The sequence below is a fragment of the Helianthus annuus genome, chromosome 2, assembly GCF_002127325.2.
Source record: "Helianthus annuus cultivar XRQ/B chromosome 2, HanXRQr2.0-SUNRISE, whole genome shotgun sequence".
Classification (NCBI taxonomy): Eukaryota; Viridiplantae; Streptophyta; class Magnoliopsida; order Asterales; family Asteraceae; genus Helianthus; species Helianthus annuus.
Genome location: NC_035434.2, coordinates 101,118,977 through 101,144,076, shown reverse-complemented (window position 1 = coordinate 101,144,076; position 25,100 = coordinate 101,118,977). Strand labels below are relative to the sequence as shown.

The following is a 25,100-nucleotide window of genomic DNA, read 5'->3' as shown; positions in this document are numbered from 1 at the left end:
ATTATTAATATACATATAACATTGTAGTTATAGTTACTACATAATGATCTGGAGGTTAATTATTACCGGAGTTTGTAACTCTGATCGATTACATGTTGTTGACGTGTGGTCAATTTCTTTGCCCGCGGCGCAACGCGCGCGGGGCACTTTTCTAGTTTTACATAATTATTAAATATAGTAAACTGCCATTTTGGTCCCTATGGTTTGGTCAATTTTGCCACTTTAGTCCAAATCTCAAACTTTTTGCAATTGGGTCCCTATGGTTTCAGTTTTGTTGCCATTTTGGTCCAAAAATGAAAACGGACCAAATTCCCCTAATTAAACCCTCAACTTTTGTCATTTTCCTTAGGGGTTTTTAGTCATTTACATTTTATTATAACTGATTATCAATTAAAATTAATAAAACTAAATTATAAAAACTGAAACTCAGTCTCTCTCTCCTCCCTCTCTCTCTCTCTAAACTCTATCACCACACACACACACACACAAAACTTAATCCAACACCCACCACCAACTGGATAATATTCACCACCACCTCTAATAGCCATCGCTCACCAGAAACACTCCACCACCTCAAACCGCCATCGCCCACCACCGGATCGGAACCCTAGAAAACTACCAGCCGCCATCGCTGGAATAAGAAGAGTTCAAACCACTAGGGTTAGGGTTTCGTTGTCGGCAGCATGTTAATCGTTGAGCCAGAGGCTTCTCTAGCCTACGGCTGCGTAGTTCAAGATAACATGAGAAACATCGAGTACAGCTATTGTGTTGCAGGTGAATTTAGGTTTCCTCATGTATTTCCCCATTGATCGATGATGATGATGATACTCTGTTTGAGAATATCATAGAACTGTAAATTGTTTGAAGATGATGGTTGCAGGATTTTGGAGAAGAGATGATGATGATGATGATGATGATGATGATGATGATGATGATGATGATGATGATGATGATGATGATGATGATGATGATGATGATGATGATGATGATGATGATGATACTCTATTTGATGATTATTTTGATGATTTGGGTGCCTGAACAAACTGGTGGGTTAGGGCGGGTGGCTGTGAGAGGTGGGTTGTGGTGGAGCATTGTGGATGTGGCGGAGAATGGGGTGGAGAAGATGATGGTTGCAGAGAGGATAATGGGGTGGAGAAGATGATGGTTGCAGAGAATTGGGGTTTGGATTAGGATTTGCTTGTGACTCATTCGGGGAAGATGAAGATTTTTTTATTTAGTTTTGTTATTAATTAATAATCAGTTATAATAGAATGATAAATGACCAATTTACCTCTAAAGATAAGGACAAAAAAGGGTCTAATTTGAGGAATATGAGTTGAATTCACTTTTGGACCAAAATGACACAAAACTAAAACCACAGGGACCAAAATGAAAGTTTTGGACTAAAGTGGCAAAACTGCCCAAAACTCAGGGACCAAAATGGCAGTTTACTCTATTAAATATAAAATAATAATATAAAATGTATGCCACGTGTCGAATAACGCCACTTCCCACTCACCTTTTTTTTGCATCACGCCTCTTTTTTATGCACGTTGACGTGGCTTCCACATGTCAGATGACACCCCCTTTTCAAGCACCTCCATACCGAATAGTCATACGTTGATGTTGATATCAATTAGATGATTTTATTTTTATGCATAATTAGTTGGATGATTTAGGTTTAGGGTGATGCAGAAAAGACATTGTAGAGGAAAAGGAAAGACGATGGGGTTCTTTTGGTAATTTTTGAACATTCGATTGGAATGTTTACAATTCCTTCACACTAGTGAAGGAAAGTTAAAATCTATAATTGAGAGAGTTTTCAAATTCCAATTTTTTTGATGGTTAACCAAACACAATTTTAGATGGAATGTTTTCGATTCCAATTTTAATTACATCAAATTCCATGTAGCAAAGAGCGTTTTGAGGGTTTAACTTAATGTGCGCAATAATGGACTGAATTTTTCTTATTTTTCTCTATGTTTTTAAAGTTTATTTTCTTTAATCAACATCAATAATATAAACAAATAGCTTTATTCCCTATTTTAATAATTAATTCAGGTTCAATTTACTCATATCATAAAGTACTAACATATTAAATTTATTACAGTAGACTATACTATTAAAGTTAACAATTCAACCTTTTTTTTAATCACTAACATCTTCATTAAAATGCCAAAGTAACAAATTACAAACAAGTGGCAGGTAAACGGGCAACAAGATACGCCGCAATCCTCTTTTGAATTGCAAAACCAATCCTATTAAAGACGAAACGACCCTTAAGGGTTGAGAGATTACTATTCACAACCTGTTGGAAGTGTATAGGAATTCCACGGCCTCCGGGGCTAGGGATCCAAATGTATCAAAAGTGAATGAGATAAACACATGTTAATTCTCTAAACAAGCCTTTTTAAAGGGTTATTAATCAAACGAGTTAAATGTTAGTAATGTAATCTAAACAGCTTGAGGGTGGGCCTTCTCTAATGGTAGTTTTTAAACGAACTACAAGTCCATAAACATCAGAGGGGCCCGTGGCAAGCTGAAATGGGCCTGGATCAGGAGAATCATAACGGAATTTTTCATGTAGGTAGGAGACTCAAATTGCAAATGTGTGTGTCACGGTTTGAGGGGAGTCTCAGTAGTAGTTGGCCTCTTTGTTACATTAAGTGCAAATTCTTGGTAAAATAAAAAATTTGTTGCTGGTTGTGGGTTCGATTTCGGGGTCTTGATAAGAATGTTGTGGCTAAGCCCCACAAGAGGCATTTCAGGAAAAAAAAAAAAAAAAAAAAACCCACCTTTGGCGGGAGTTATTATACTAGTGGGTATGTAGAGCCTCATCCCCAAGGGGATGGGTCGCCACGTCAGCACCACGTAGGCTCGGCTTGGAGGGGATGGACCTAAGGGGTGGGGGATGAACCCCTTTATATATATATAGGACTAGGTTATAACCCGTGAATACTCACGGGTCGGATATTTAAATTTTATTAAACAATTGTATATATATTTTAAAAAATGAATAATGTGTGACGAATAAGGTATATTAATTAAACGTTAACGTCTTTAAAATTAAAAATAATTATGAAAGACAGAAAACAAAGTTGATCATATTCGTTTACATGATTATTAAAAGACAATTTATCATGAGTTTGTATTGTTGATCAAACAATATCGAAACAACAATGGTAAAGTGAATGAATGAATCAGAGCAACTTGCGCCTATTGGACCAAATCCACACCATAACCTATGGTTTTTTTTGACAAAATATCCATTCTTGTAATATAATATAGAATTAGCAATTTGTAAAAGTCTTGGTTATCATGAATTTGTAAGTGCTCTTTTTCAATCTCAAAGCCAACCTTCAATAAAAACCAAACCAGTTTTCAGGCACAAAAAAGTTACAAACATTATATAAAATTATAATGATTTTTATACACATGCCCATGTATGGCCCCTTTCAAATTATCCATCGCCCATACATCTCTACCATTATTTAATTTTATGTGTTGCAGCAAATTCATAAGGCTTCCTGTTTGAAGCCATTCAAAGCATTGTAAAAGGTGCTACTTTAGTAGTTATATTTTAAATATGATTAAAAATTACAGTTGCAAACTATGAATGATAATACCGATACGGCCACTCATGTTATCCGCTCATTTGTTCTCAGCATATACACCACTGCCAGTTCTCTCACCATGGTTATTGCCTATTCTCATATGGTTCACTCAAGTTTGAATTTTTACTTTCATGAGGCACATAATTACACAGCAAGTTCAAAGACTAACAATACAGTTCACTCAAATTTGAATTTTTACTTTCATGAGGCATATACACAGCGGGTTTAAAGGCTAATAATTCATATGTGGATTCCAAAAAAAAACCCAAAATATAACATCTAATTTTGTATGCCAATTAATGGCTTTTGATTTAAGCTAAGGTCGAAATTTCATCAGTCAAGAACAAAGTAATATAAATTTTCATAAACAAAAACATTTTCTTAAGACAAACTCAAATGGACAACTCAACTCAAAACCCTGCGACTTCATCTTCTTCTCCAAGAATTCATTCTCCTCTTCCCTCAAAGGTGGCTTTGTCCCACCCCAAAAATATGTAACCAACTGCCTCAACTCTTTAAACATCCTGATCACATCTCTCTCTCATGCCCCTGTGTCCCCTGATGCACCACCTCCCTACTATCAGCAACCGCACCAGCATTTGCGACATTCATCAATGACAAATTCTCATACACCTGTAAAAACACACTCAATTCCTCACTATGCCACTGAATGAGCAGCCAGCCTTTTAAAATACTTCTCCAAAGCCATCCTCCTCTACTCAACACACTCAAATACTCACTATGCCGAATAACGGTTTTTATTTATTCAAATACTTGGATGATGTATAATACCGTTTTTTTTTGCAACTATATCGATCGACCCAGCCAGCCCCATATGGAGTTTGAAACAAACATATGTCAACTCATTACCCAACCCCAAGAATTTGCCCCTCTTTTACCACTTCTACCTGTTATTATCTGGATGTTAACTTCATAACCAAAATACTTGTGGTTTTTTTTACAACTTAAGTGCAGCAACTTCTTTGGCTAAAGCCATGTTCCTCTCCTACAACTTGGCGGGCTTGAGCTCTAATTAATTAAGTTCTTGTGACATAGTTAATAGTAAAATATATGGAATTAAAGAGCAATCAACTTTTTTAATATATATATATATATATATGTGTGTGTATGTATGTATGTATATGTCATAAGAATTCCAAACTACAGTTTCTTTAAAAGCATACATGAATGAAATTTACACATTTCTCGCACGAAGAAATAATTATTTGCTTCAAAGAGACTTTTAATCGAATACGTGCGGTAGCTCAAGAACATTAACTCAAATGTTTTATCCATGTAGAATGTCTTATGCCTCTCTAAAATATTAAAAATCTACTTTTTTGATGGTTCATAAAATCTTCCAATTTTGTATATCGGCATATGCTAAAGTCATATGGATCTTGATTTTATCATCATTATTGACTTGTAGAAAGATGATCACCAAAATAAAAAGTATTACCATGTAATATCTAATATCTGAAACATTTTCCACCATGGATCTTTTCAAAGCAAAGATTCTCATCTGGCTTAAGCTCATCATCATCACCACATTCAACATTATCATCGCCATCTTGAGCATCCTCCTTGACAACATCATTATCATCTGCAAAAGTTAAGCAATCAGTTAAAAACCAATTTAATTTGTATGTACAAACAGATAAACAAAAATGGAACCCAATTGGTTTATATTTTATTAATCAGAACATCTTTTCCACCAGGTAATAAACCTTGAAAAGTTAATGTAAATTATTTTTTTTGCCGGGTAGGAAAATTTAATTTACAACAAATAAAAGTATTTTTTTTTGCCGCTCGTTAAGATACCAACTCAAACTTTAACTTTGATTTCCCTATATAAACATATAAAAATAAGTAAAAAAGTTAATGTGATTCAGAAATGAAACACATAAAGAATAATCCTGACCTAGAGAATATCGATTAAAGATATCCATGTCTTTTTTTAGTTGCCATATAGCTTTCATTTGCCTCCGGGATAAAACAGAACAGGACAACGATCCGGCGTATCTCGATCAGATCCTTGATCATTCATCTTCAAAATGCTTGCTCAGACGTTCAGCCTATGTATATCCAACGACCGAGGATTCAAAAATCAACACACTCATACCCATGTGTCCTTTTGGCCTGTAAGAATGGCGGCCCTCATTGCTTCAGATGACCTAAAGTAGTAGTCAAGCAGCTCTTGGTTTCCCATCCTGAGCCACTAAAAGTATCATTTAGTAAATTCATTTATGAAACTAAACAAACATACATTAACAACAGTAATGATATACCTTATCATTTCCATCTTGTTCAAGCTAAGTATTCATGATAACAACCAGTGGTGGCCATACAATCTCCATGTCTTTAACAACTTCATTCAGTGCATTCCACTGTCCATACGATTTGCGAGCTGGTTAACTGTAGCTCCCTTTCTTCGCAATTCTTCATCCAAAACTACAGCAAGATCCCTATAAATATTTACTCTTTAAGTTCAATCTTGGTTGCTTAGATGTCGGATGGGCATCCTCTGATCCAGCTATACCATGAAACAATGAAATCACATTTCCAACAATTGACTCCTTTGACTGCGGGGCAGTCTAAAAGAAGAAAACCATTACACCAACATATAGAACATAACATCAATACACAAAAATCAGAGGTTTATAAAGATGTATTATTCATTACATCCACATTTAAAATACCTGATTATAAGCTACATGTGGTTCAATATTGTCAACTGGTTTAGACCTCGGAGATAATCTCAACATGGGTCGCTCAGTCACCTTTGACGCACCAACTGTTCCACCGCTATGAGGTGGTTGAACATGAGAGTGTGTAGAAGTTCTAGCCATTGGCAACCCGTCATTTATGCTCAAACTCCTGCAACCAGGAACATCTGTTGAAAGATATAAAATGCAGTATAAGCAAAACAAAACAAAACGAAATCAAAATCTTTTGAGATCTAATCGACGAATTATCCGCACATAAATCTGGATACTAATATACTTAAATCAACACACAAAACAAAACCAAATCAAAAATATTCTGAGACATAATCAACGTACTAAAAAAACCAATGATATGCCCAATTTGTTCATTTCGGCCCTTCTGTCTTGAAGTTTCCCACCCAATTTTGCATTTCTTTAATCTTGTTTATGTGTGTACTGTGTTATGGAACCCAACATCTTACATAGATCAGGAACAAATAAAATGTGTGCAGAAAAACTAACCAACCTTTCCGCCATATTATGCGACCAGTACCTTCAAGTCAAATGAATAGCCACCATCGTCATAGTCTTCATCTTCATGGGCAACATCGTCATTAAGCTCTTCATTCCCAGTTCCACTCTCGTTTGAGTCTGAATAAGTTCAGATAACATGTCCCCTTCCTGCAAATAACAATATCATTTATTTCATTCTTAAAACATTAACAGGTGGCATCATTGTATTTACAAATAACTTTTAAAGAATAATGTATAGTTTAGTAAAAGCCAAATTGTTATGTGTTATCTTAATGGACTGCACATATTTTAATCTAAAAGGTTAAATTTATACAATAGAGGGCAGATCCATCAACACCCATATTGAACTCATTCTCAAGCTCCACTTTACCAGCCAAAAGTCGAAGAAGTAATGGTTGTCATTCTCCCTCTTTCTTTCTTTTAAGTTGCCACGGATACATTTATTTCCAATAACTGAGTGAGAAAAATCATTTTTGCGAGTAATTAATAGCTCTAAAGCCACATAATTATTTGCTCATACATGATAAGAACTCATTTTTGCGAGTAAGCTACGAATGAACAAAATAAATCAATAATAAATACAAAAGCATCGCTAAATTCTTGAAGAGAGATGAAATCTTTAAACTTGCCCCGTTTTTTAAAACAACTTATTCCCACGTACAATCATTAAAATGACCACTTAAATTAAGAAATAAAAAGCGAAACACTTATTAAACTTGCCTCGTTTTCACTAAATGAGGAGATAGGACCAAATGTAAGATAGACTTGCCTTCATATACGTATTGGCTTCTCTGTAGAGCCAAACATGAGGTCTTTCTACATCTTCATATAGAGGTTTCCCGATTTAGTGAGCATGTGCGCCTTGCTGCACTCAAGACAGTTTGGTTGAGCCTCGCCTCGCCTCACCTCGCCTAGATACGCACAGTTAGTGCCTTTGACTAAATAAATTGAAGGTAAACCGAATTCTATTTTCAAAACTACATATTGTTTTTTAAACACCTAAAATTAACCACCAGTTAGCAAACTCAATCAAAAACCCTACATTATTCGTATAATACAATTTCCGAGCCCGAAAAGCCTTAAACAAAATAAAACCAACAGCCACTTGAAGGTTTCAAGCCCTAATTATAACCTGGCTACAAAATCCTTTAGTCACATATTTTTATACACGAATACAAATAAATCAAATAAGAACAAATAACTAACTTAGTAACGGAGGATTCCGATGAAAACCATGACGATTGATAGGGGGATAAGCACCCAATTTCTAATCCCTGTGTATAATACTAACATATTTTTTTTTGGAAACACAGTGAGAATTCGAGAATCAGAACCCTAATCAGAACCAAAACCCAAATTAGAACTTAAATAATCAAAGATAGGAACAAAAAATGTGTACGAACCTTAATTGAAAGCACACTGTGAAACGTCAGATTTGACAACTCCCTTGGCTTGTTTAGACCTCCATTAGACATAATCAAGAACACTTACCTGGTTCCTTAATTAAAAGCACACAGTGAGAATGTATGAAGACATAGTCAGAAGACAAATCATCAAAGAAACGAAAGTGGAGAACATTAAAACTAAGAACACTTACCTGATTGTTTTCGATTGCTATTGAAGATATTTAGGGTAAGATGTGTGACAACTCGAAATTTAGAACCTTTCGTTGTAACTTGCTTGTACGTTATGTGACTAGTTAAAATGATAACGTGAACCTTTTTATATGATAAGTGCTTTGTTGCGTGTGTATTATATATATATGTGTACGTGTTATATGTGAACCGAGAACCCGACACGAAACAACGGACCCGACTCGAGACCAAGAGGTCTCGAGTGAATAGTGACCGAATAGGCCTTTGGGCCGAGAACCTTGTGGCCGGTTGGGCCATTGGGCCGTGAACCCCCACTCGAAACCCACTAAGGGTGCACACTCTTGGAACTTGACTATATAAACTACCCTTAGTTAGTTTTTGCCATTTGTTGAACAATACAACACACACACTCTCCTACTTTTCTCTCTAAGCCTTAAGCACACAAACCCACCTCCAAGACTCTCGGATCTAATCGGTTAGCACAAGAACTCTCGGGCTTGGAACTTCGGATCGACACACACACACACTTCATTAACCGGTTAGTGCTTTTAATGTTTATGGATTTATGTTAATCATGTTAAATGATAAAATGCATGAGATGATGTTTATTGTTAGTATTTCTTGATGATTATTGATTAGTTTATGTTATGTTTGTGTTTAAATGGATGCATGAATGAGATGAAGTTTTATGTATGTTAACAAGTTATAGTGTTGGAATGTGTTGCTAAAGAACTCATGACATCTTGTGTTAAATAGAGTTAAACTACTAGATCTTGATGATACATGAAATCGGATTTGCATTTCTCATGAAATCGGACATATATAAAAACCGAGTTGTGTGCTATGTTTAGTGTTTTGATGCTTGTTCATAGTTTTGTTTGAATAAAGGATGAATACTTGATGAATATGTGTTTGAACATAGGAAGAACACTTTGAATGATAGTTGAAGATTGAAAACCCTTGTGATTTTGATCCATCTTTGACTAATAACCTGATTAGGAAATATGTTAGTGGAATTCTATTGGTTATTTCCGGATTTGGGCCTGATTATACTGTACCACTAATCTGACTACATCTGCATCAACACGTGAACTTGAAAACGACTGCTACCGACTCGCAATCACGCAGTTGCGACTCGCAACCACAGCGTGATGACTCGAGACCACGCGGTTGCGACTCGCAACCATAGCAGGACAAGCCGAAACCACAGGTTACGAGTCCCGTTGCGACTCGAGACCTTAGCATGATGAACCGAGACTACGGTTGCGACACCGGTTGCGACTCGCAACCATCCATGATCAACACACAGCATGACTCGAGACCATGCTTGCGAGTCCGGTTGCGACTCGAGACCACACTTTGGGCCTTAGTTAGTGGGCCGGACTTATGAACTTCTGTGCTACTGTTGATGAGTTATTTGGGCCTGTTATCACGAGCCCAACTGTTTGGACTTTGAACATGTGATTAACTGTTACCTATGAACTGCTACTGATTAAACGTGTCTGCCATACGTGTTGAACATTTGTGCACTACTTGGTTCGAATCTGATTATACGTGATAACCGTGATAGGACGTTATTGACTACTTGCGACTTGATTGACTTTCTGTGATTAACTGCCGAGCAAACCGAGGTGAGTTCACACCCTCTACAAAGCATGGGATTCCCTGGGTTGGGAACTGGGTTAAGGAACGTGGGTTCCTCGTCCTCCTTGGGCAGGACGTCAGTGGTTCAGGAATGTGATTCCTCGTCCGGATGGACGGATAAACGTACTAGACTAAAACTCTATCACGAAGTCCCTCCTTTTTGTATCGACTAATCGCCGGGCCAATGGCGAGCGGGTCATTAGTTAGATAGCGCTATTTAGGTCTGACAAGCCTCACACCGTGCCGCAGAGGACGGGCGTGAACTAATGGATCTGGGGCACGTCAATGATGATAGACATTGATGTTTTCAGGGCACATAAACATGACTACAGTCAGCAATCGATACGGTAACGAGTCTAGTATACACATGGGGTAGCCCCCACGGCTGGAGAGCCAGATGATGTACATGGGGTAGCCCCCACGGCCGAAATGCCTGATAACTACATGGGGTAGCCCCCACGGCCGGAGTGCCGGAGTAACTGGGAATGAACTGGTCACGTCTTTTTAAACTATGGGGTAACCCCCACGGCAGGATGCCAGATAAAGTAAACTGTTTTCGAAACAACTAAAACGAACGCCCACCCGTGAACTCACTCAACTAGTTGTTGACTCGTTACTACATGCTTTGCAGGACCATAGGTACTCAGTGGGAGCTTGCATGGAGGAGGATCGTTGTGGGACAGGGATTGCTACAAGACTATGTTAAACTTGAAATTTTTGGAACTTATGTTATAACTTTAAACTTATGCTTCCGCTTGCAACTTAAACTTATTTGTTTTGGAACACCAATCGTGATGGTTAAACTTTTATAACTACTTATATGCTTGTTCAGTATGATTGGTGGCTGGATCCTGGTCAGTCACGCCTCCAAGCGGTAGTACTCCGCAGGTGGGATTTTGGGGGTGTGACAGATTGGTATCAGAGCCATTGGTTATAGTGAACTTGGTTTTAATAAAGGAGAAACGTTTTTGTTAAAACCAGACTATGACCGGTTTAGTGCTCAACGGTCCACAACGACACTTCGCTCCTCATGCAAGGCTCGACGTTCTAGGTAATATAATGTATGTATATTGCCTACTTGTTAGTTACGTAGTACATTGCTCATGGTATGCTTGACTAGTATAACTACTGTTGTTTGAACACATGCGTACTTACTCTGTCCTACTATCGTGCTTTCGCGAACCTCTCTCACACGTATTGCTTTTATTATGAAGAACCATGTCTGGACGCGTTAACATGACACAAGCCCAGTTGACGGCTTTGATCAACGAACGAGTTGCCGCAGCGCTCGCAGCTGCACACGCAGGAGGTATATCCTGCAGTCCGAAATGTTCTAGGATCATTTGGATCCTACTCTCGTGAACCAACCTTTGTGTTAAACTCTGTCTTTTCTTTCACCTACCTTAGGTCAGGCACCGGTGTGCACTTTTAAGACCTTTATGGACTGTCGACCCACAACTTTTAGCGGCACTGAAGGAGCAGTAGGTCTCCTACACTGGTTTGAGAAACTGGAGTCTGTGTTCGAAATGTGTGAATGCCCTGAAGCGCGCAGGGTGAAGTATGCTACTGGTACTCTCGAGGGTTTGGCTCTCACGTGGTGGAATGCTCAAGTGCAGATGTTAGGGTTGGTTGCTGCCAATGCCACCCCATGGGAAACTTTCAAGGAAATGATCAGGGAAGAATACTGCAGTCGTGACGACATTCACAAACTGGAAGATGAGTTCTACAATCTTAAGATGTCGGGATCAGAAATCGAGGCATACACTAAGAGATCGCATGAGCTTGCCTTGTTGTGTCCTACTATGGTGGATCCTCCGTATAAACGAATTGAACTCTATCTCAAGGGCTTGGTGCCAGAGATCCAAAGTCATGTGACTTCAGCGAGGTTGACTACTATCCAGCAGGTTGTACAGTTGGCTCACCGTCTTACTGACCAAGCGGTGGAGCAGAACAAGTTACCGAAGCGTATAGGTGCTGCAACTACTTCTGGTGCTTCTAGTGGAGATAAACGGAAATGGGATGGAACTTCAAGCAGGGGTTCAACTTCTGTGCAAACTCAGTCTCAGCAGAGAAAGACAGATGATCACAAGAGCCCCAGTCAGCAGTCGTCTGGTGGTCAAAGTCATGGTGGATACAAAGGAAATCACCCCAAGTGCAATCGTTGTAGCCTACACCACAGTGGGCCATGCACCAGGGGCAACTGTCATCGATGCAACAAGCCTGGTCATGTTGCAAAGGATTGCAGAAGCGCATACCCCGTCAATCAGAATCGTCAGCAACCTCAGCAGAACCAGCGACAGCAGCAGGGTAACAACAAAGGATACTTTCAGTGTGGAGCTGAAGGCCACTTCAAGAAGGATTGTCCCCAACTGAACCAGAACAACAACAACAATCAGGGGAATGGTAACAATGGGAACAACAACAACAACAATGGTGCTAGGGGACGAGTGTTCGTGATTGGTCAAGGAGAAGCAAGGAATGATCCCAACGTGGTGACGGGTAAGTTCCTTCTCGACGACTTTTATGTTACAGTCTTATTTGATTCGGGTGCCGATACTAGCTATGTGTCACTAGAAGTTAGTAAGATGCTTAAGCGTATTCCTACACCCCTGAGCGACAAGCACACCGTAGAGCTAGCTAATGGTAAGAGTTTGGAAGCCTCACACGTAGTCAAGGGTTGCCAGCTTATCCTCGATGACCAGACCTTCTCTATCGATCTTATTCCTATTGTCTTGGGTAGTTTCGACGTTGTCATTGGGATGGATTGGTTATCCCAACACCGAGCAGAGATTCTTTGCAACGAGAAGATCGTTCGTATTCCTGGTTTAGGTGGTGAACCTCTCATGATTCGTGGCGACAAGAGAAGTGCTGTTGAGAACATCATCTCTCTTCTTAAGGCCCAGAAATGCTTACGAAAGGGCCACACTGCGATTTTGGCTTTAGTTACTGATACCACAGAGAAGGAGAAGAAGCTAGAGGATTTTCCGGTTGTACGCGACTATCCTGAGGTATTCCCTGAGGAATTACCTGGTCTTCCGCCCCATCGCCAAGTCGAGTTTCAGATTGATCTAGCTCCTGGAGCCGCGCCTGTAGCCCGTGCACCTTATCGTTTAGCGCCATCAGAGTTGGAAGAACTCTCCACGCAACTACAAGAACTCTTGGATAAGGGTTTCATTCGTCCTAGCTCATCGCCTTGGGGAGCTCCAGTGTTATTTGTGAAGAAGAAGGATGGTACCTTCAGAATGTGTATCGACTATCGCGAACTCAACAAAGTGACTGTGAAGAATCGTTATCCTCTACCGCGTATTGACGACTTGTTCGACCAGTTGCAGGGGTCGAGCTACTATTCAAAGATCGATCTGAGATCGGGATATCACCAGCTGAGAGTTCGGGAAGAGGATGTCTCTAAGACGGCCTTTAGGACTCGATATGGGCACTATGAGTTTCTGGTCATGCCGTTTGGGCTGACGAACGCACCGGCAGTTTTTATGGATTTGATGAATCGAGTGTGCAAACCGTATCTGGACAAGTTTGTTATAGTCTTCATCGACGACATCCTGATCTATTCTAAGAGCAAAGAAGAGCACGAACAACATCTACGACTTATTTTGGAACTCCTTCGGAAGGAACAGCTTTACGCAAAATTCTCGAAATGCGACTTCTGGCTTCGTGAAGTCCATTTCCTAGGGCATGTGGTGAACAAGGATGGGATTCACGTTGATCCATCCAAAGTGGAATCTATTAAGAACTGGCCTGCGCCTCGCACACCAAAGGAAATTCGCCAATTTTTGGGATTGGCAGGTTACTACAGGAGATTCATTAAGGATTTTTCTAAGATCGCGCAGCCTCTCACCTTGTTAACACAGAAAGGCGTTGTTTATCATTGGGGAAATGCACAAGAGTTAGCTTTTCAGCATCTAAAGGATAGACTTTGTAGTGCACCTATCCTTTCACTGCCAGAGGGCACAGAAGATTTTGTGGTTTACTGTGATGCATCAATTCAAGGTCTTGGTTGTGTATTGATGCAACGAGATAAAGTCATAGCTTACGCCTCACGACAACTTAAAGTTCACGAGAAGAACTACACGACACATGATTTAGAGCTGGGAGCTGTTGTTTTCGCACTTAAACTATGGCGGCATTACCTTTACGGAACCAAGTGCGCCATCTACACCGACCACAGAAGTTTAGAACACATATTCAAGCAGAAGGAACTGAATATGCGGCAGCGACGATGGGTCGAGCTGCTGAATGACTACGAGTGCTCTATCAGGTATCACCCGGGCAAGGCCAATGTTGTGGCAGACGCCCTGAGTCGGAAGGACACTACGCCTAAGCGCGTAAGAGCTTTACAACTCACGATACATTCTAGTCTACCTTCGCAAATACGAGCTGCTCAGATAGAAGCACTGAAACCAGAAAACGTTAGAGCTGAAGCTCTACGCGGGTCAAGGCAACGCTTAGAACAGAAGGAAGACGGTGCTTATTATGTAACAGGACGCATTTGGGTCCCACTCTATGGCGACTTACGAGAACTTGTGATGGATGAAGCGCACAAATCTCGCTACTCGGTACACCCTGGTTCGGACAAGATGTACCACGATATTAAAACCACGTATTGGTGGCCTAGCATGAAGGCCCACATAGCAACGTACGTCAGCAAGTGTTTGACTTGTGCGCGAGTCAAGACGGAATATCAGAAACCTTCAGGCCTACTTCAGCAACCAGAGATACCACAATGGAAATGGGAGCAAATTTCCATGGATTTCGTTACTGGCTTACCTAGATCACAGCGCGGAAACGATACTATCTGGGTGATCGTGGATCGACTCACAAAATCCGCACACTTTTTGGCAATCAAAGAAACGGATAAGTTCTCCACTCTAGCGGAAATATACCTCAAGGAAGTTGTTTCGAGGCACGGGGTGCCCACTTCTATCATCTCTGATCGAGATGCACGTTTTACTTCGGAACTGTGGCAGGCAATGCACAAGTCTTTTGGCTCACGTTTAGATATGAGCACAGCGTACCACCCGCAGACGGACGGGCAGTCCGAGCGTACTATCCAAACACTAGAAGACATGCTTCGCGCTTGTGTAATCGACTTTGGCAACAGCTGGGAAAAGCATCTGCCACTCGTAGAATTCTCGTACAATAACAGCTACCACACCAGCATTAAAGCTGCTCCGTTTGAGGCATTGTACGGACGTAAATGCCGGTCACCCCTCTGTTGGGCAGAGGTGGGGGATAGTCAAATCACTGGTCCAGAACATGTGGTAGACACTACTGAGCGGATTGCTCAAATACGACAACGCATGGCGGCCGCTCGTGACCGTCAGAAGGCCTACGCCGATAAGGGCAGGAAACCACTTGAGCTCCAGGTTGGGGAGCGGGTATTACTCAAAGTTTCACCCTGGAAGGGTGTGGTTCGTTTTGGTAAACGCGGCAAACTCAACCCACGGTACGTTGGACCTTTTGAAATTCTTGAGAAAATAGGCAAGGTGGCCTACAGACTGAAATTACCAGCAGAACTCGGTGCAGTTCACAACGTTTTCCATGTGTCGAATCTGAAGAAGTGTCTGTCAGATGAGACGCACGTAGTTCCTCTGAAGGAACTTACGATCGACGAACAGTTGAAATTCGTCGAAGAACCTGTCGAGATCACGGACCGGGATGTTAAGGTCCTCAAGAGCTCTAGAATACCTCTTGTACGAGTTCGTTGGAACTCACGTCGCGGCCCAGAGTTTACCTGGGAGCGCGAAGATCGAATGAAACAAAAGTATCCCCAACTGTTTGAGAACAGTACAAACGCTAATGAGGTTGAAGCTACGGAATTTCGGGACGAAATTCCAGATCAACGGGGGGTGGATGTGACACCCCAGGATAACCGGGAAAACCATGCAACTTAACTAGCTTCCTCAGTGAGTGCCATCAAATTTCGGGACGAAATTTCTTTCAACTTGGGGATGATGTGACAACTCGAAATTTAGAACCTTTCGTTGTAACTTGCTTGTACGTTATGTGACTAGTTAAAATGATAACGTGAACCTTTTTATATGATAAGTGCTTTGTTGCGTGTGTATTATATATATATGTGTACGTGTTATATGTGAACCGAGAACCCGACACGAAACAACGGACCCGACTCGAGACCAAGAGGTCTCGAGTGAATAGTGACCGAATAGGCCTTTGGGCCGAGAACCTTGTGGCCGGTTGGGCCATTGGGCCGTGAACCCCCACTCGAAACCCACTAAGGGTGCACACTCTTGGAACTTGACTATATAAACTACCCTTAGTTAGTTTTTGCCATTTGTTGAACAATACAACACACACTCTCCTACTTTTCTCTCTAAGCCTTAAGCACACAAACCCACCTCCAAGACTCTCGGATCTAATCGGTTAGCACAAGAACTCTCGGGCTTGGAACTTCGGATCGACACACACACACACTTCATTAACCGGTTAGTGCTTTTAATGTTTATGGATTTATGTTAATCATGTTAAATGATAAAATGCATGAGATGATGTTTATTGTTAGTATTTCTTGATGATTATTGATTAGTTTATGTTATGTTTGTGTTTAAATGGATGCATGAATGAGATGAAGTTTTATGTATGTTAACAAGTTATAGTGTTGGAATGTGTTGCTAAAGAACTCATGACATCTTGTGTTAAATAGAGTTAAACTACTAGATCTTGATGATACATGAAATCGGATTTGCATTTCTCATGAAATCGGACATATATAAAAACCGAGTTGTGTGCTATGTTTAGTGTTTTGATGCTTGTTCATAGTTTTGTTTGAATAAAGGATGAATACTTGATGAATATGTGTTTGAACATAGGAAGAACACTTTGAATGATAGTTGAAGATTGAAAACCCTTGTGATTTTGATCCATCTTTGACTAATAACCTGATTAGGAAATATGTTAGTGGAATTCTATTGGTTATTTCCGGATTTGGGCCTGATTATACTGTACCACTAATCTGACTACATCTGCATCAACACGTGAACTTGAAAACGACTGCTACCGACTCGCAATCACGCAGTTGCGACTCGCAACCACAGCGTGATGACTCGAGACCACGCGGTTGCGACTCGCAACCATAGCAGGACAAGCCGAAACCACAGGTTACGAGTCCCGTTGCGACTCGAGACCTTAGCATGATGAACCGAGACTACGGTTGCGACACCGGTTGCGACTCGCAACCATCCATGATCAACACACAGCATGACTCGAGACCATGCTTGCGAGTCCGGTTGCGACTCGAGACCACACTTTGGGCCTTAGTTAGTGGGCCGGACTTATGAACTTCTGTGCTACTGTTGATGAGTTATTTGGGCCTGTTATCACGAGCCCAACTGTTTGGACTTTGAACATGTGATTAACTGTTACCTATGAACTGCTACTGATTAAACGTGTCTGCCATACGTGTTGAACATTTGTGCACTACTTGGTTCGAATCTGATTATACGTGATAACCGTGATAGGACGTTATTGACTACTTGCGACTTGATTGACTTTCTGTGATTAACTGCCGAGCAAACCGAGGTGAGTTCACACCCTCTACAAAGCATGGGATTCCCTGGGTTGGGAACTGGGTTAAGGAACGTGGGTTCCTCGTCCTCCTTGGGCAGGACGTCAGTGGTTCAGGAATGTGATTCCTCGTCCGGATGGACGGATAAACGTACTAGACTAAAACTCTATCACGAAGTCCCTCCTTTTTGTATCGACTAATCGCCGGGCCAATGGCGAGCGGGTCATTAGTTAGATAGCGCTATTTAGGTCTGACAAGCCTCACACCGTGCCGCAGAGGACGGGCGTGAACTAATGGATCTGGGGCACGTCAATGATGATAGACATTGATGTTTTCAGGGCACATAAACATGACTACAGTCAGCAATCGATACGGTAACGAGTCTAGTATACACATGGGGTAGCCCCCACGGCTGGAGAGCCAGATGATGTACATGGGGTAGCCCCCACGGCCGAAATGCCTGATAACTACATGGGGTAGCCCCCACGGCCGGAGTGCCGGAGTAACTGGGAATGAACTGGTCACGTCTTTTTAAACTATGGGGTAACCCCCACGGCAGGATGCCAGATAAAGTAAACTGTTTTCGAAACAACTAAAACGAACGCCCACCCGTGAACTCACTCAACTAGTTGTTGACTCGTTACTACATGCTTTGCAGGACCATAGGTACTCAGTGGGAGCTTGCATGGAGGAGGATCGTTGTGGGACAGGGATTGCTACAAGACTATGTTAAACTTGAAATTTTTGGAACTTATGTTATAACTTTAAACTTATGCTTCCGCTTGCAACTTAAACTTATTTGTTTTGGAACACCAATCGTGATGGTTAAACTTTTATAACTACTTATATGCTTGTTCAGTATGATTGGTGGCTGGATCCTGGTCAGTCACGCCTCCAAGCGGTAGTACTCCGCAGGTGGGATTTTGGGGGTGTGACAAGATGCGATGTGAAAAGGGAAATCTGATAAAGTGTAAGCGAAAGGGTGGATGATAGCAACTGATTCAACGCCTAATTGAAAACCCTCTACAGCTGTATTAGGCGTCTCTTCTCCACCAGCATTACTAATTGCTTGCCAGAATATACCGTTAGGACAACACCTCATTTGTCTTGTGTGTATTTGTCAGGATTCATGTCTGATAATAACGCCTAAAAACCTACAAACACATTAACAGAAAAATTAATTCAATCTCTCACGAAAGTTTCTTATAAAAATTCAAAATATGATCACAAACTAATAACCCTGGTCGTAACCCTAACTCATAGTTCATAATAAAAACAAATGTTATGCAATAAAAAAATGATAACACATAATCTAACTACACTAACATAATCTAAAGCGAGAAGCAAATGAGTCAGGGAGACTTCAGATTCCAAGAAACAGAAGTAGGGGAGGCCTAGAGAACCCTGACTTGGAGATTAGGGATTACTATGGGCTGTGGCCATCCACTCTACTAAGGGGACTGTCGAAAAAAGTTGACGGGGCAAATCAAGTTTATTGAGGGGCGGTTTAAATGAGCTTACTTCACTTATAAGTGTGACCAATATATATATAATGTTACTGCACTTAGATTGTTCAACTGCCCTAACCACAAAGACATTTGGGGAATCAAGTAGTATAGCATTTTCCGAAACCGGGTGTTAATGACGTTGAAAAGTGAAGACAACAATTAAACCTTGATAGTTAAAAATCTCATCTTGGTTCGATTTCACTCGACGCATTGAAATTCATCATCACAGCCTCTTAAAACTAATCAAATCATACAGAAAAAAGAGGCAAGAAAACAATCAATGAAGCAACCGATAAACTTTTGCTACTCTAATCACTGCAGCCTGGCTCATGTTTCTTCAGAATCAACAAATAGCAAGATAACATGAAGCTTACTTACATATAAAACCAAAACATATTCAATAGAATCAGCAAACAACAACTCTGATCATTACAATTTCAAGCCAAAATATAGGCAATGATCATACATATAAGAAATTCAAACCGTTTTGCATGTAAGAAAAACAGAGAAATCAGAAATTACTGGTGCATAAAAGTAGGTTGATGATCAAACGATGAACATCGATGTGAAATTATACATGGTAGATATGACAGTTGATGATCGAAAGAGGGAGAAGACTGAAGAGCATACCTTGGACAATGTATGTGTGTGGGTTTTCCAATTAGTAGGTGAAGGTATTGATGATTTTATGGAGATTGGTGATCATGGTTCACATAATTAAACTCCAATTTAAGCATAAAAAAAAAACTGAAAATAATTCATTCAAAATCCTTGATTCTTTAAACCCATAGAAACCACCAAACTACCCCAAACATGACTGAAATTTACCAAAATATGTTTGAAAAGTTCGATTTTTTTTCACTTAAACTCACTGATTGTCTAAAACTATGAAACTTCAATAAAAAGTCATAAATCAACTGAGCTTGACATGATTCTGAACACTTTTTTTGGGGAGTATTTCGCAATAGAATAACATGTCAGTGGATCTGGAAAATTTAACCCGGAAATTTTCCGGGTAGGAAAATTTAATTTACAACAAATAAAAGTACCAGATCTACAAAGCAAAAGAAGATGTTGCCTAAATGCCAAATTATATATAATGCATACAACAGGGAAAAAACCCAAAATCAAATGACAAAGGGATAGATCTAGTTACCGGAATCTAGCCGTGACCGGTTTCCACCACTTCTGCCGCCAACTTCACCCCAACCACCAGCACGGTTATAAACCACAACCAGTAATCCCTTTGCTTTTCCTTATGTTGACGTCGCACCGTTGTTTCCTTAAATGGACTCATGATAATAGTCGCAACAAAAGTCTGAATTCTGAAACAACCGGAAAAGTCATGTTACGTCGCCGGGAATCCACAAATCGAACCGCATCAACCAACGAAGCCAATATTGACATCGTCGGTGACGCAAACAAACACCGCCGTTGCCATAAGATGAAGAGGTTAAAAAGCATCTAAATATCATTCACTACAATAGAAGGATGCTAATATCAGTCATTTTACATGAACCCAAATGAACTGGCCTGAATCACAAAGATACCAACACCATTTGCGAATGATTACTGTGTATAATTACTCAATACATAATTATACTTGCTATATCTAATTACCCAATGATCACATGTCGATAAACAGGACCGAATCATAAAAAGATACTTATGATTGATCCTGTGCGAGGAACTTATAGGTAAAAAAAGATTAATAATTTGAAAAATTCGAATAGAGTTAGCTTAGTTAAAAAGGTTACTTGAAGTATGTTCGTACGAACGATCCTGTGCGGACATGGCCAACGAATCTAACTGGAAACGCCAAATCGTGCCTGACCAGACAACCTCCCAGGGACTAATTTCTGTTTTATTTCAAAGAAAAGAACAAAAATTAATTATGAACAAATAATAAATGGCAGTATAGGCGTATTTCAGACCTTTAGCCAATCTTCTAACATAACATCTCTTCTTGTCCTTCTTTAGAGATCCTCTGCTTGAGGATTCCACAACTGCACCTTAGTCCATATCCAACTTGTATTTCTAAGATCAATTAACACAGAATTTTAAAATAAACACATCAAATCTAGATTTAAAATAGCACTTATGCCTCCATAGTGGTGGGCCAAACTTCTTTTGGATGCCCCATAAGTGTCTTTCATGTTTCTTTAACATACTCTGTCCCATAAATATAATAAGTTTCCTTTTAGGATGTCACATAAACTTCTTTCTGTTTTGTCCATGGAAACCATGACTAATAATTGAATGGGTTCACCAAAAAGTACTTCTGTATATTAGGAAATAAGTCAATATTGTTTTTTTCAAACTACAAAATAGTCAAACACTTCCTTTAAATTATATAGGAAGTCATGTGTTGCAAGTTTCAAGAGACAAAATATATTGTTAAAATTTGGCATACTCTTTTAGGATTACCAATTTACCATGATCCTTATTTTGGAATTATTAGATCCAATGCCCACATAGTGCACAACCATATCCACTTATCTGATTGAGACATAGCAACACAACTTTTGGATTATTGCATACCAATTATAGACCTAGACATATCACCATATCATGAACACCCGAATTATAACAGGATCAAGTATGGTTTAAAAACACAACTAACAGCAATTTGCAAATGAAAATCGGTGATTATCATCTTACACATGAACATCATGTGTGAGATAATAATCAGCCTCTTGCAGAAATGCACGGTAGGATGCGTCATCAGGTCCAAGTTGGCCTCCGGGACCCGTGGGAGCCTCGTGCAGCTGGTTTGCCACATGAATATCATAACAGATTCAAGCTTGTAAAAGAAAAAATTAAGAAGTCATTCTTATCAGCAACCACAGACGCAGAAGGGAACAAATACACAAAAGAAAGCCTAAAAACAGATACCTAAACATGTTTTAATGCTAAATCCTATTTATATCAACAAAAACCAAAAGCTCACAGGCATAAACCTAACAATTAGGTCATAACTCATAACCAACAGTATATAACTATCTAACTAACAAAAAAACAAAATCAAAACCCTAGGGCATGATAACATTACCTGTACTTAATCATTTCAGGAAAAAGCAACACATCTCCATCCGATAACTCCGTACCTTCACGTCCCTCGCATATCGTCAACAAAGTCTACAAAATCCATATTAAATTTACAAATCTCGCATCCAAACAATATAAACACACATACGCATAATAAAAGTAACCTAACCTTCACATGAATGTCGTTCTTTGGAGCTTTCAGAGCTCCGGCAAGCACCTTGGGCAACGGAAAGTCGTCCTTTTCTAACATGTGAAAAGTCTTGAAAAACCAAGGCTGAAATAGCTTGAAGCATGCATTGTTATAAACCATTTTCTAAACTGTTTATAATGTCACATATTGAAGATGAATAAATCAAGTTCGTCTAAAAATCTTCTTTACCAAGTAGGACATACATTCCAGCTATTTATGTAAAGTAAACCATGATTCTTGCCCAGATTCTCCAAATTCAAACCACACATTATTATTACTACAAAAATAATATAAACCTTTGAATAAGACGATATAGGATATTGTATGCGGTAATAGACTTTGCATGACTCTCACCCATTTGACCCGTATGAACCATTCCCATTTTACCTTTTCTATTTGACCCATTTAAGATAAAGCACATCCATTTTGACCCATTCATAAGTAAATGGGCCGAAATCGCAATCTCTTCAGAATTAACACACATAACGTGATAAGTAAATAGCTAAATCTTAGGTAGTATCAGCTTTATAATAGTAAGTAATAGTGAGATAAAATATATATCGCATCTCAATTAGAAAAATACGCTCTGTGGAGAAGTATTGACCATGTGTCCACATAGGGATCATTCTACATGCTCTAACATCAGGCTGTTCCACGTCAGCATTGGACACTATATAACTGTATTTTGGTAGGCTCCTGATTTTCACCATCCGATGCACGTTCCTGTGTATTCAATTCACATAGTTGTAAAAATCAGCAAGAAACAAAATCAAACCAAATTAAAAATGTTTTCATGTATTTCACCTGGCGATTGAAGTAGTACATGAAGGCAATAATGCAGGGCAAGCAAAAACAAAAAGCAGCTGATAGGACTACATACAAAATAATATGAAGGGCAAGAAAGAACACGTCGGTAGCCAAAAATGCCAGAGTCAACCTGCCATCGTTAAAAAACAAAGTAATAAAAAACAAAAGAAATTTAAAGAACGTCCGAAGGTGTTTGGACTATCCTTTCATGCTTTAAAAGAAACATAAAGTTCACTGAATTTCCCAAGATCCTTCATACATCGACACATACATGATTTATCATATTATTTTCATGATATAAATCCTTCATGTTAACACCATTACCCCTAGTCCCCTACATGATCTCAGTAGTAATGTAGTCCTATGAACATGTAAGATCATCAACTCTTACTCCCAACAGACCATGGTAAAACCATCCCATAATTGCTGCAGCATATCATTACTCAATGGAGCGTGGCAGCAACTAAGAGAACAATTCAAATAAGCGATTATATATTCCAAGCTCAGCAAATTGCGAGTCTGATTAAATTGAGTGGCATTAGGTTAGAAAATTAAACATTTAATCATTTTAATTGACAAACAGAACAAACCTTATCCAAATTGAACTTCTTTACTATAACATATTTATTAAGAACAAACCCTAGATCTACGATATCAACCAACACAAAAAAACTTCAGACGATTAACGATTAACTGAATACCTAAATTTAAGAATCAACAGAGTGCCGGAAGTGAATAACTGCGTCTTTTTTTATCAATCTTTTTCAGCCCTTCGACAAAAAGATAGAACCAGGATTCAAATGATAGATCTTAGTAACTTAATTCGCCTACAAAGCATCCGAAAATAGTATAAAAACATTCGAAAAACAATTACCAAAATTGAACAATTAGAAAAATCAGTTCAATGTAATCTTTAGCGATTGAACATGTAACACATCATAATCGGAATGAATAAACACAAAAACCAGAAGAAAATTAAGCACAATAAACCAAATTACTTGTAAAAATCACATAGGAGACAATAAAAACAATACCCAAATAGGATCTGAAAATCTCCAAACGCAAAAAATAGGGATATTAATTTACTCAAAGTAAATCATTAGAGACCACAGGAACATGGTAAAGTAACCGACGCTCCAAGATTCATGTATCAAGTGAGGCACCCATGAGAAATTGAGAAAAGATAAACACAAAATTAAACTTGTTGGTATTCCCTTTTGACTCTCTCTCTCTCTAAAACCAAAGACAACAAACCCTAATAACGTTCACAGACGGCACTTCCTTTCCGTTTCTTTCTATATAATAGTGATAGAAACTTATGGCGCCCATTTAGAAGACTCTACCCGATCCCTCAAATTGAGATGACGGGAGATCATCAAGTGATTACAGATGAATTGATGAAGAAAGAAAATGTAAATCAAAATTTTACGAACATAAAAAAACAAATCAGAACAAAGGAAGTTACCTTGGTGCTGTACAATGAAGAAGGAAGAAGATGATGCAACCATTATACGACAAAAGAACACATCAATATTGCTATTGCTGAATCGTTAAGGGATTTGAAACACCAGTAGGGTTAGCAATGAAGAATGAGTTAGGGTTTTCGTCTGTTTGTTTAGAAGAGTGTGAAAGAAGATTAAGAAAAAAAGACATATAAACTATACGTCATGCTTGACCCGAATTATTCCGGATCCCGCGTCACACATTTTTTTGTTTGTCTTTTATGAAATTTGGTTTGTTTATAAAGAATTGAGATAAATTCCCTCCCAAAATCAACCTCCACTAAACCAATGGATGCCACATAAGCAAAATGGCTCCACCATTCAAAGACAAATAGCCCAAATCATCTCCTTTATTAATATATATAGATTAGGATCATGAGTGAACAACTTCTTAAGAGTGAACTAAGTGAACT

At 39.3% G+C, this 25,100-nt stretch overlaps 1 protein-coding gene and 2 long non-coding RNA genes across 12 annotated transcripts; all 3 read right to left on the bottom strand.

Annotated features, from left to right (window-relative positions):
* Nucleotides 1-3,875: 3,875 nt before the first annotated feature.
* Nucleotides 3,876-7,005, bottom strand: LOC110917351. 5 transcript variants are annotated; one of them, XR_004872610.1, is made up of 7 exons: nt 6,873-7,005; nt 6,677-6,775; nt 6,314-6,507; nt 5,903-6,147; nt 5,536-5,832; nt 5,074-5,217; nt 3,876-4,247 (listed from the first exon to the last, which is right to left on the bottom strand). It is a non-coding gene; the product is annotated as an uncharacterized LOC110917351 (long non-coding RNA). The 5 variants fall into 5 exon arrangements; XR_002580496.2 differs by lacking the exon at nt 6,677-6,775 and having other exon boundaries at nt 6,846-6,999; XR_004872608.1 differs by lacking the exon at nt 6,677-6,775 and having other exon boundaries at nt 5,536-5,824; nt 6,846-6,999.
* A 612-nt stretch (nt 7,006-7,617) lies between these two features.
* On the bottom strand, nt 7,618-8,498 carry LOC110917361. 2 transcript variants are annotated; one of them, XR_004872611.1, is made up of 5 exons: nt 8,451-8,498; nt 8,257-8,351; nt 8,060-8,139; nt 7,896-7,989; nt 7,618-7,754 (listed from the first exon to the last, which is right to left on the bottom strand). It is a non-coding gene; the product is annotated as an uncharacterized LOC110917361 (long non-coding RNA). The 2 variants fall into 2 exon arrangements; XR_002580509.1 differs by lacking the exon at nt 7,896-7,989 and having other exon boundaries at nt 7,624-7,754.
* A 10,076-nt stretch (nt 8,499-18,574) lies between these two features.
* LOC110917331 lies at nt 18,575-24,723 on the bottom strand. Of its 5 annotated transcripts, none has more exons than XR_004872605.1 (10): nt 24,651-24,723; nt 23,183-23,315; nt 22,733-23,101; nt 22,568-22,655; nt 22,358-22,462; nt 22,193-22,278; nt 21,075-21,146; nt 20,898-20,999; nt 20,297-20,465; nt 18,575-18,786 (listed from the first exon to the last, which is right to left on the bottom strand). XR_004872605.1 is itself a non-coding variant. In XM_035979933.1 (7 exons), exons 3-7 carry the CDS (start codon nt 22,860-22,862, stop codon nt 21,928-21,930), a joined length of 411 nt encoding a protein of 136 aa, XP_035835826.1. In that variant the 5' UTR covers nt 22,863-23,101; nt 23,183-23,315; nt 24,651-24,723; the 3' UTR covers nt 21,153-21,927. The 5 variants fall into 5 exon arrangements, 1 of the variants encoding a protein (XP_035835826.1); XR_004872607.1 differs by having other exon boundaries at nt 22,962-23,101; XR_004872606.1 differs by having other exon boundaries at nt 22,983-23,101.
* Nucleotides 24,724-25,100: the final 377 nt, after the last annotated feature.

Coding starts and splice junctions, on each gene's coding strand:
- LOC110917331 (XM_035979933.1), bottom strand. CDS start 22,862: ATGTGTGTTAATTCTGAAGAGATTGCGATTTCGGCCCATTTACTTATG. Junction 22,656..22,732: donor GGTTCATACGGGTCAAATGG/GTGAGAGTCATG, acceptor TTATTTTTGTAG/TAATAATAATGTGTGGTTTG. Junction 22,279..22,357: donor AGAACGACATTCATGTGAAG/GTTAGGTTACTT, acceptor TGGATTTTGTAG/ACTTTGTTGACGATATGCGA.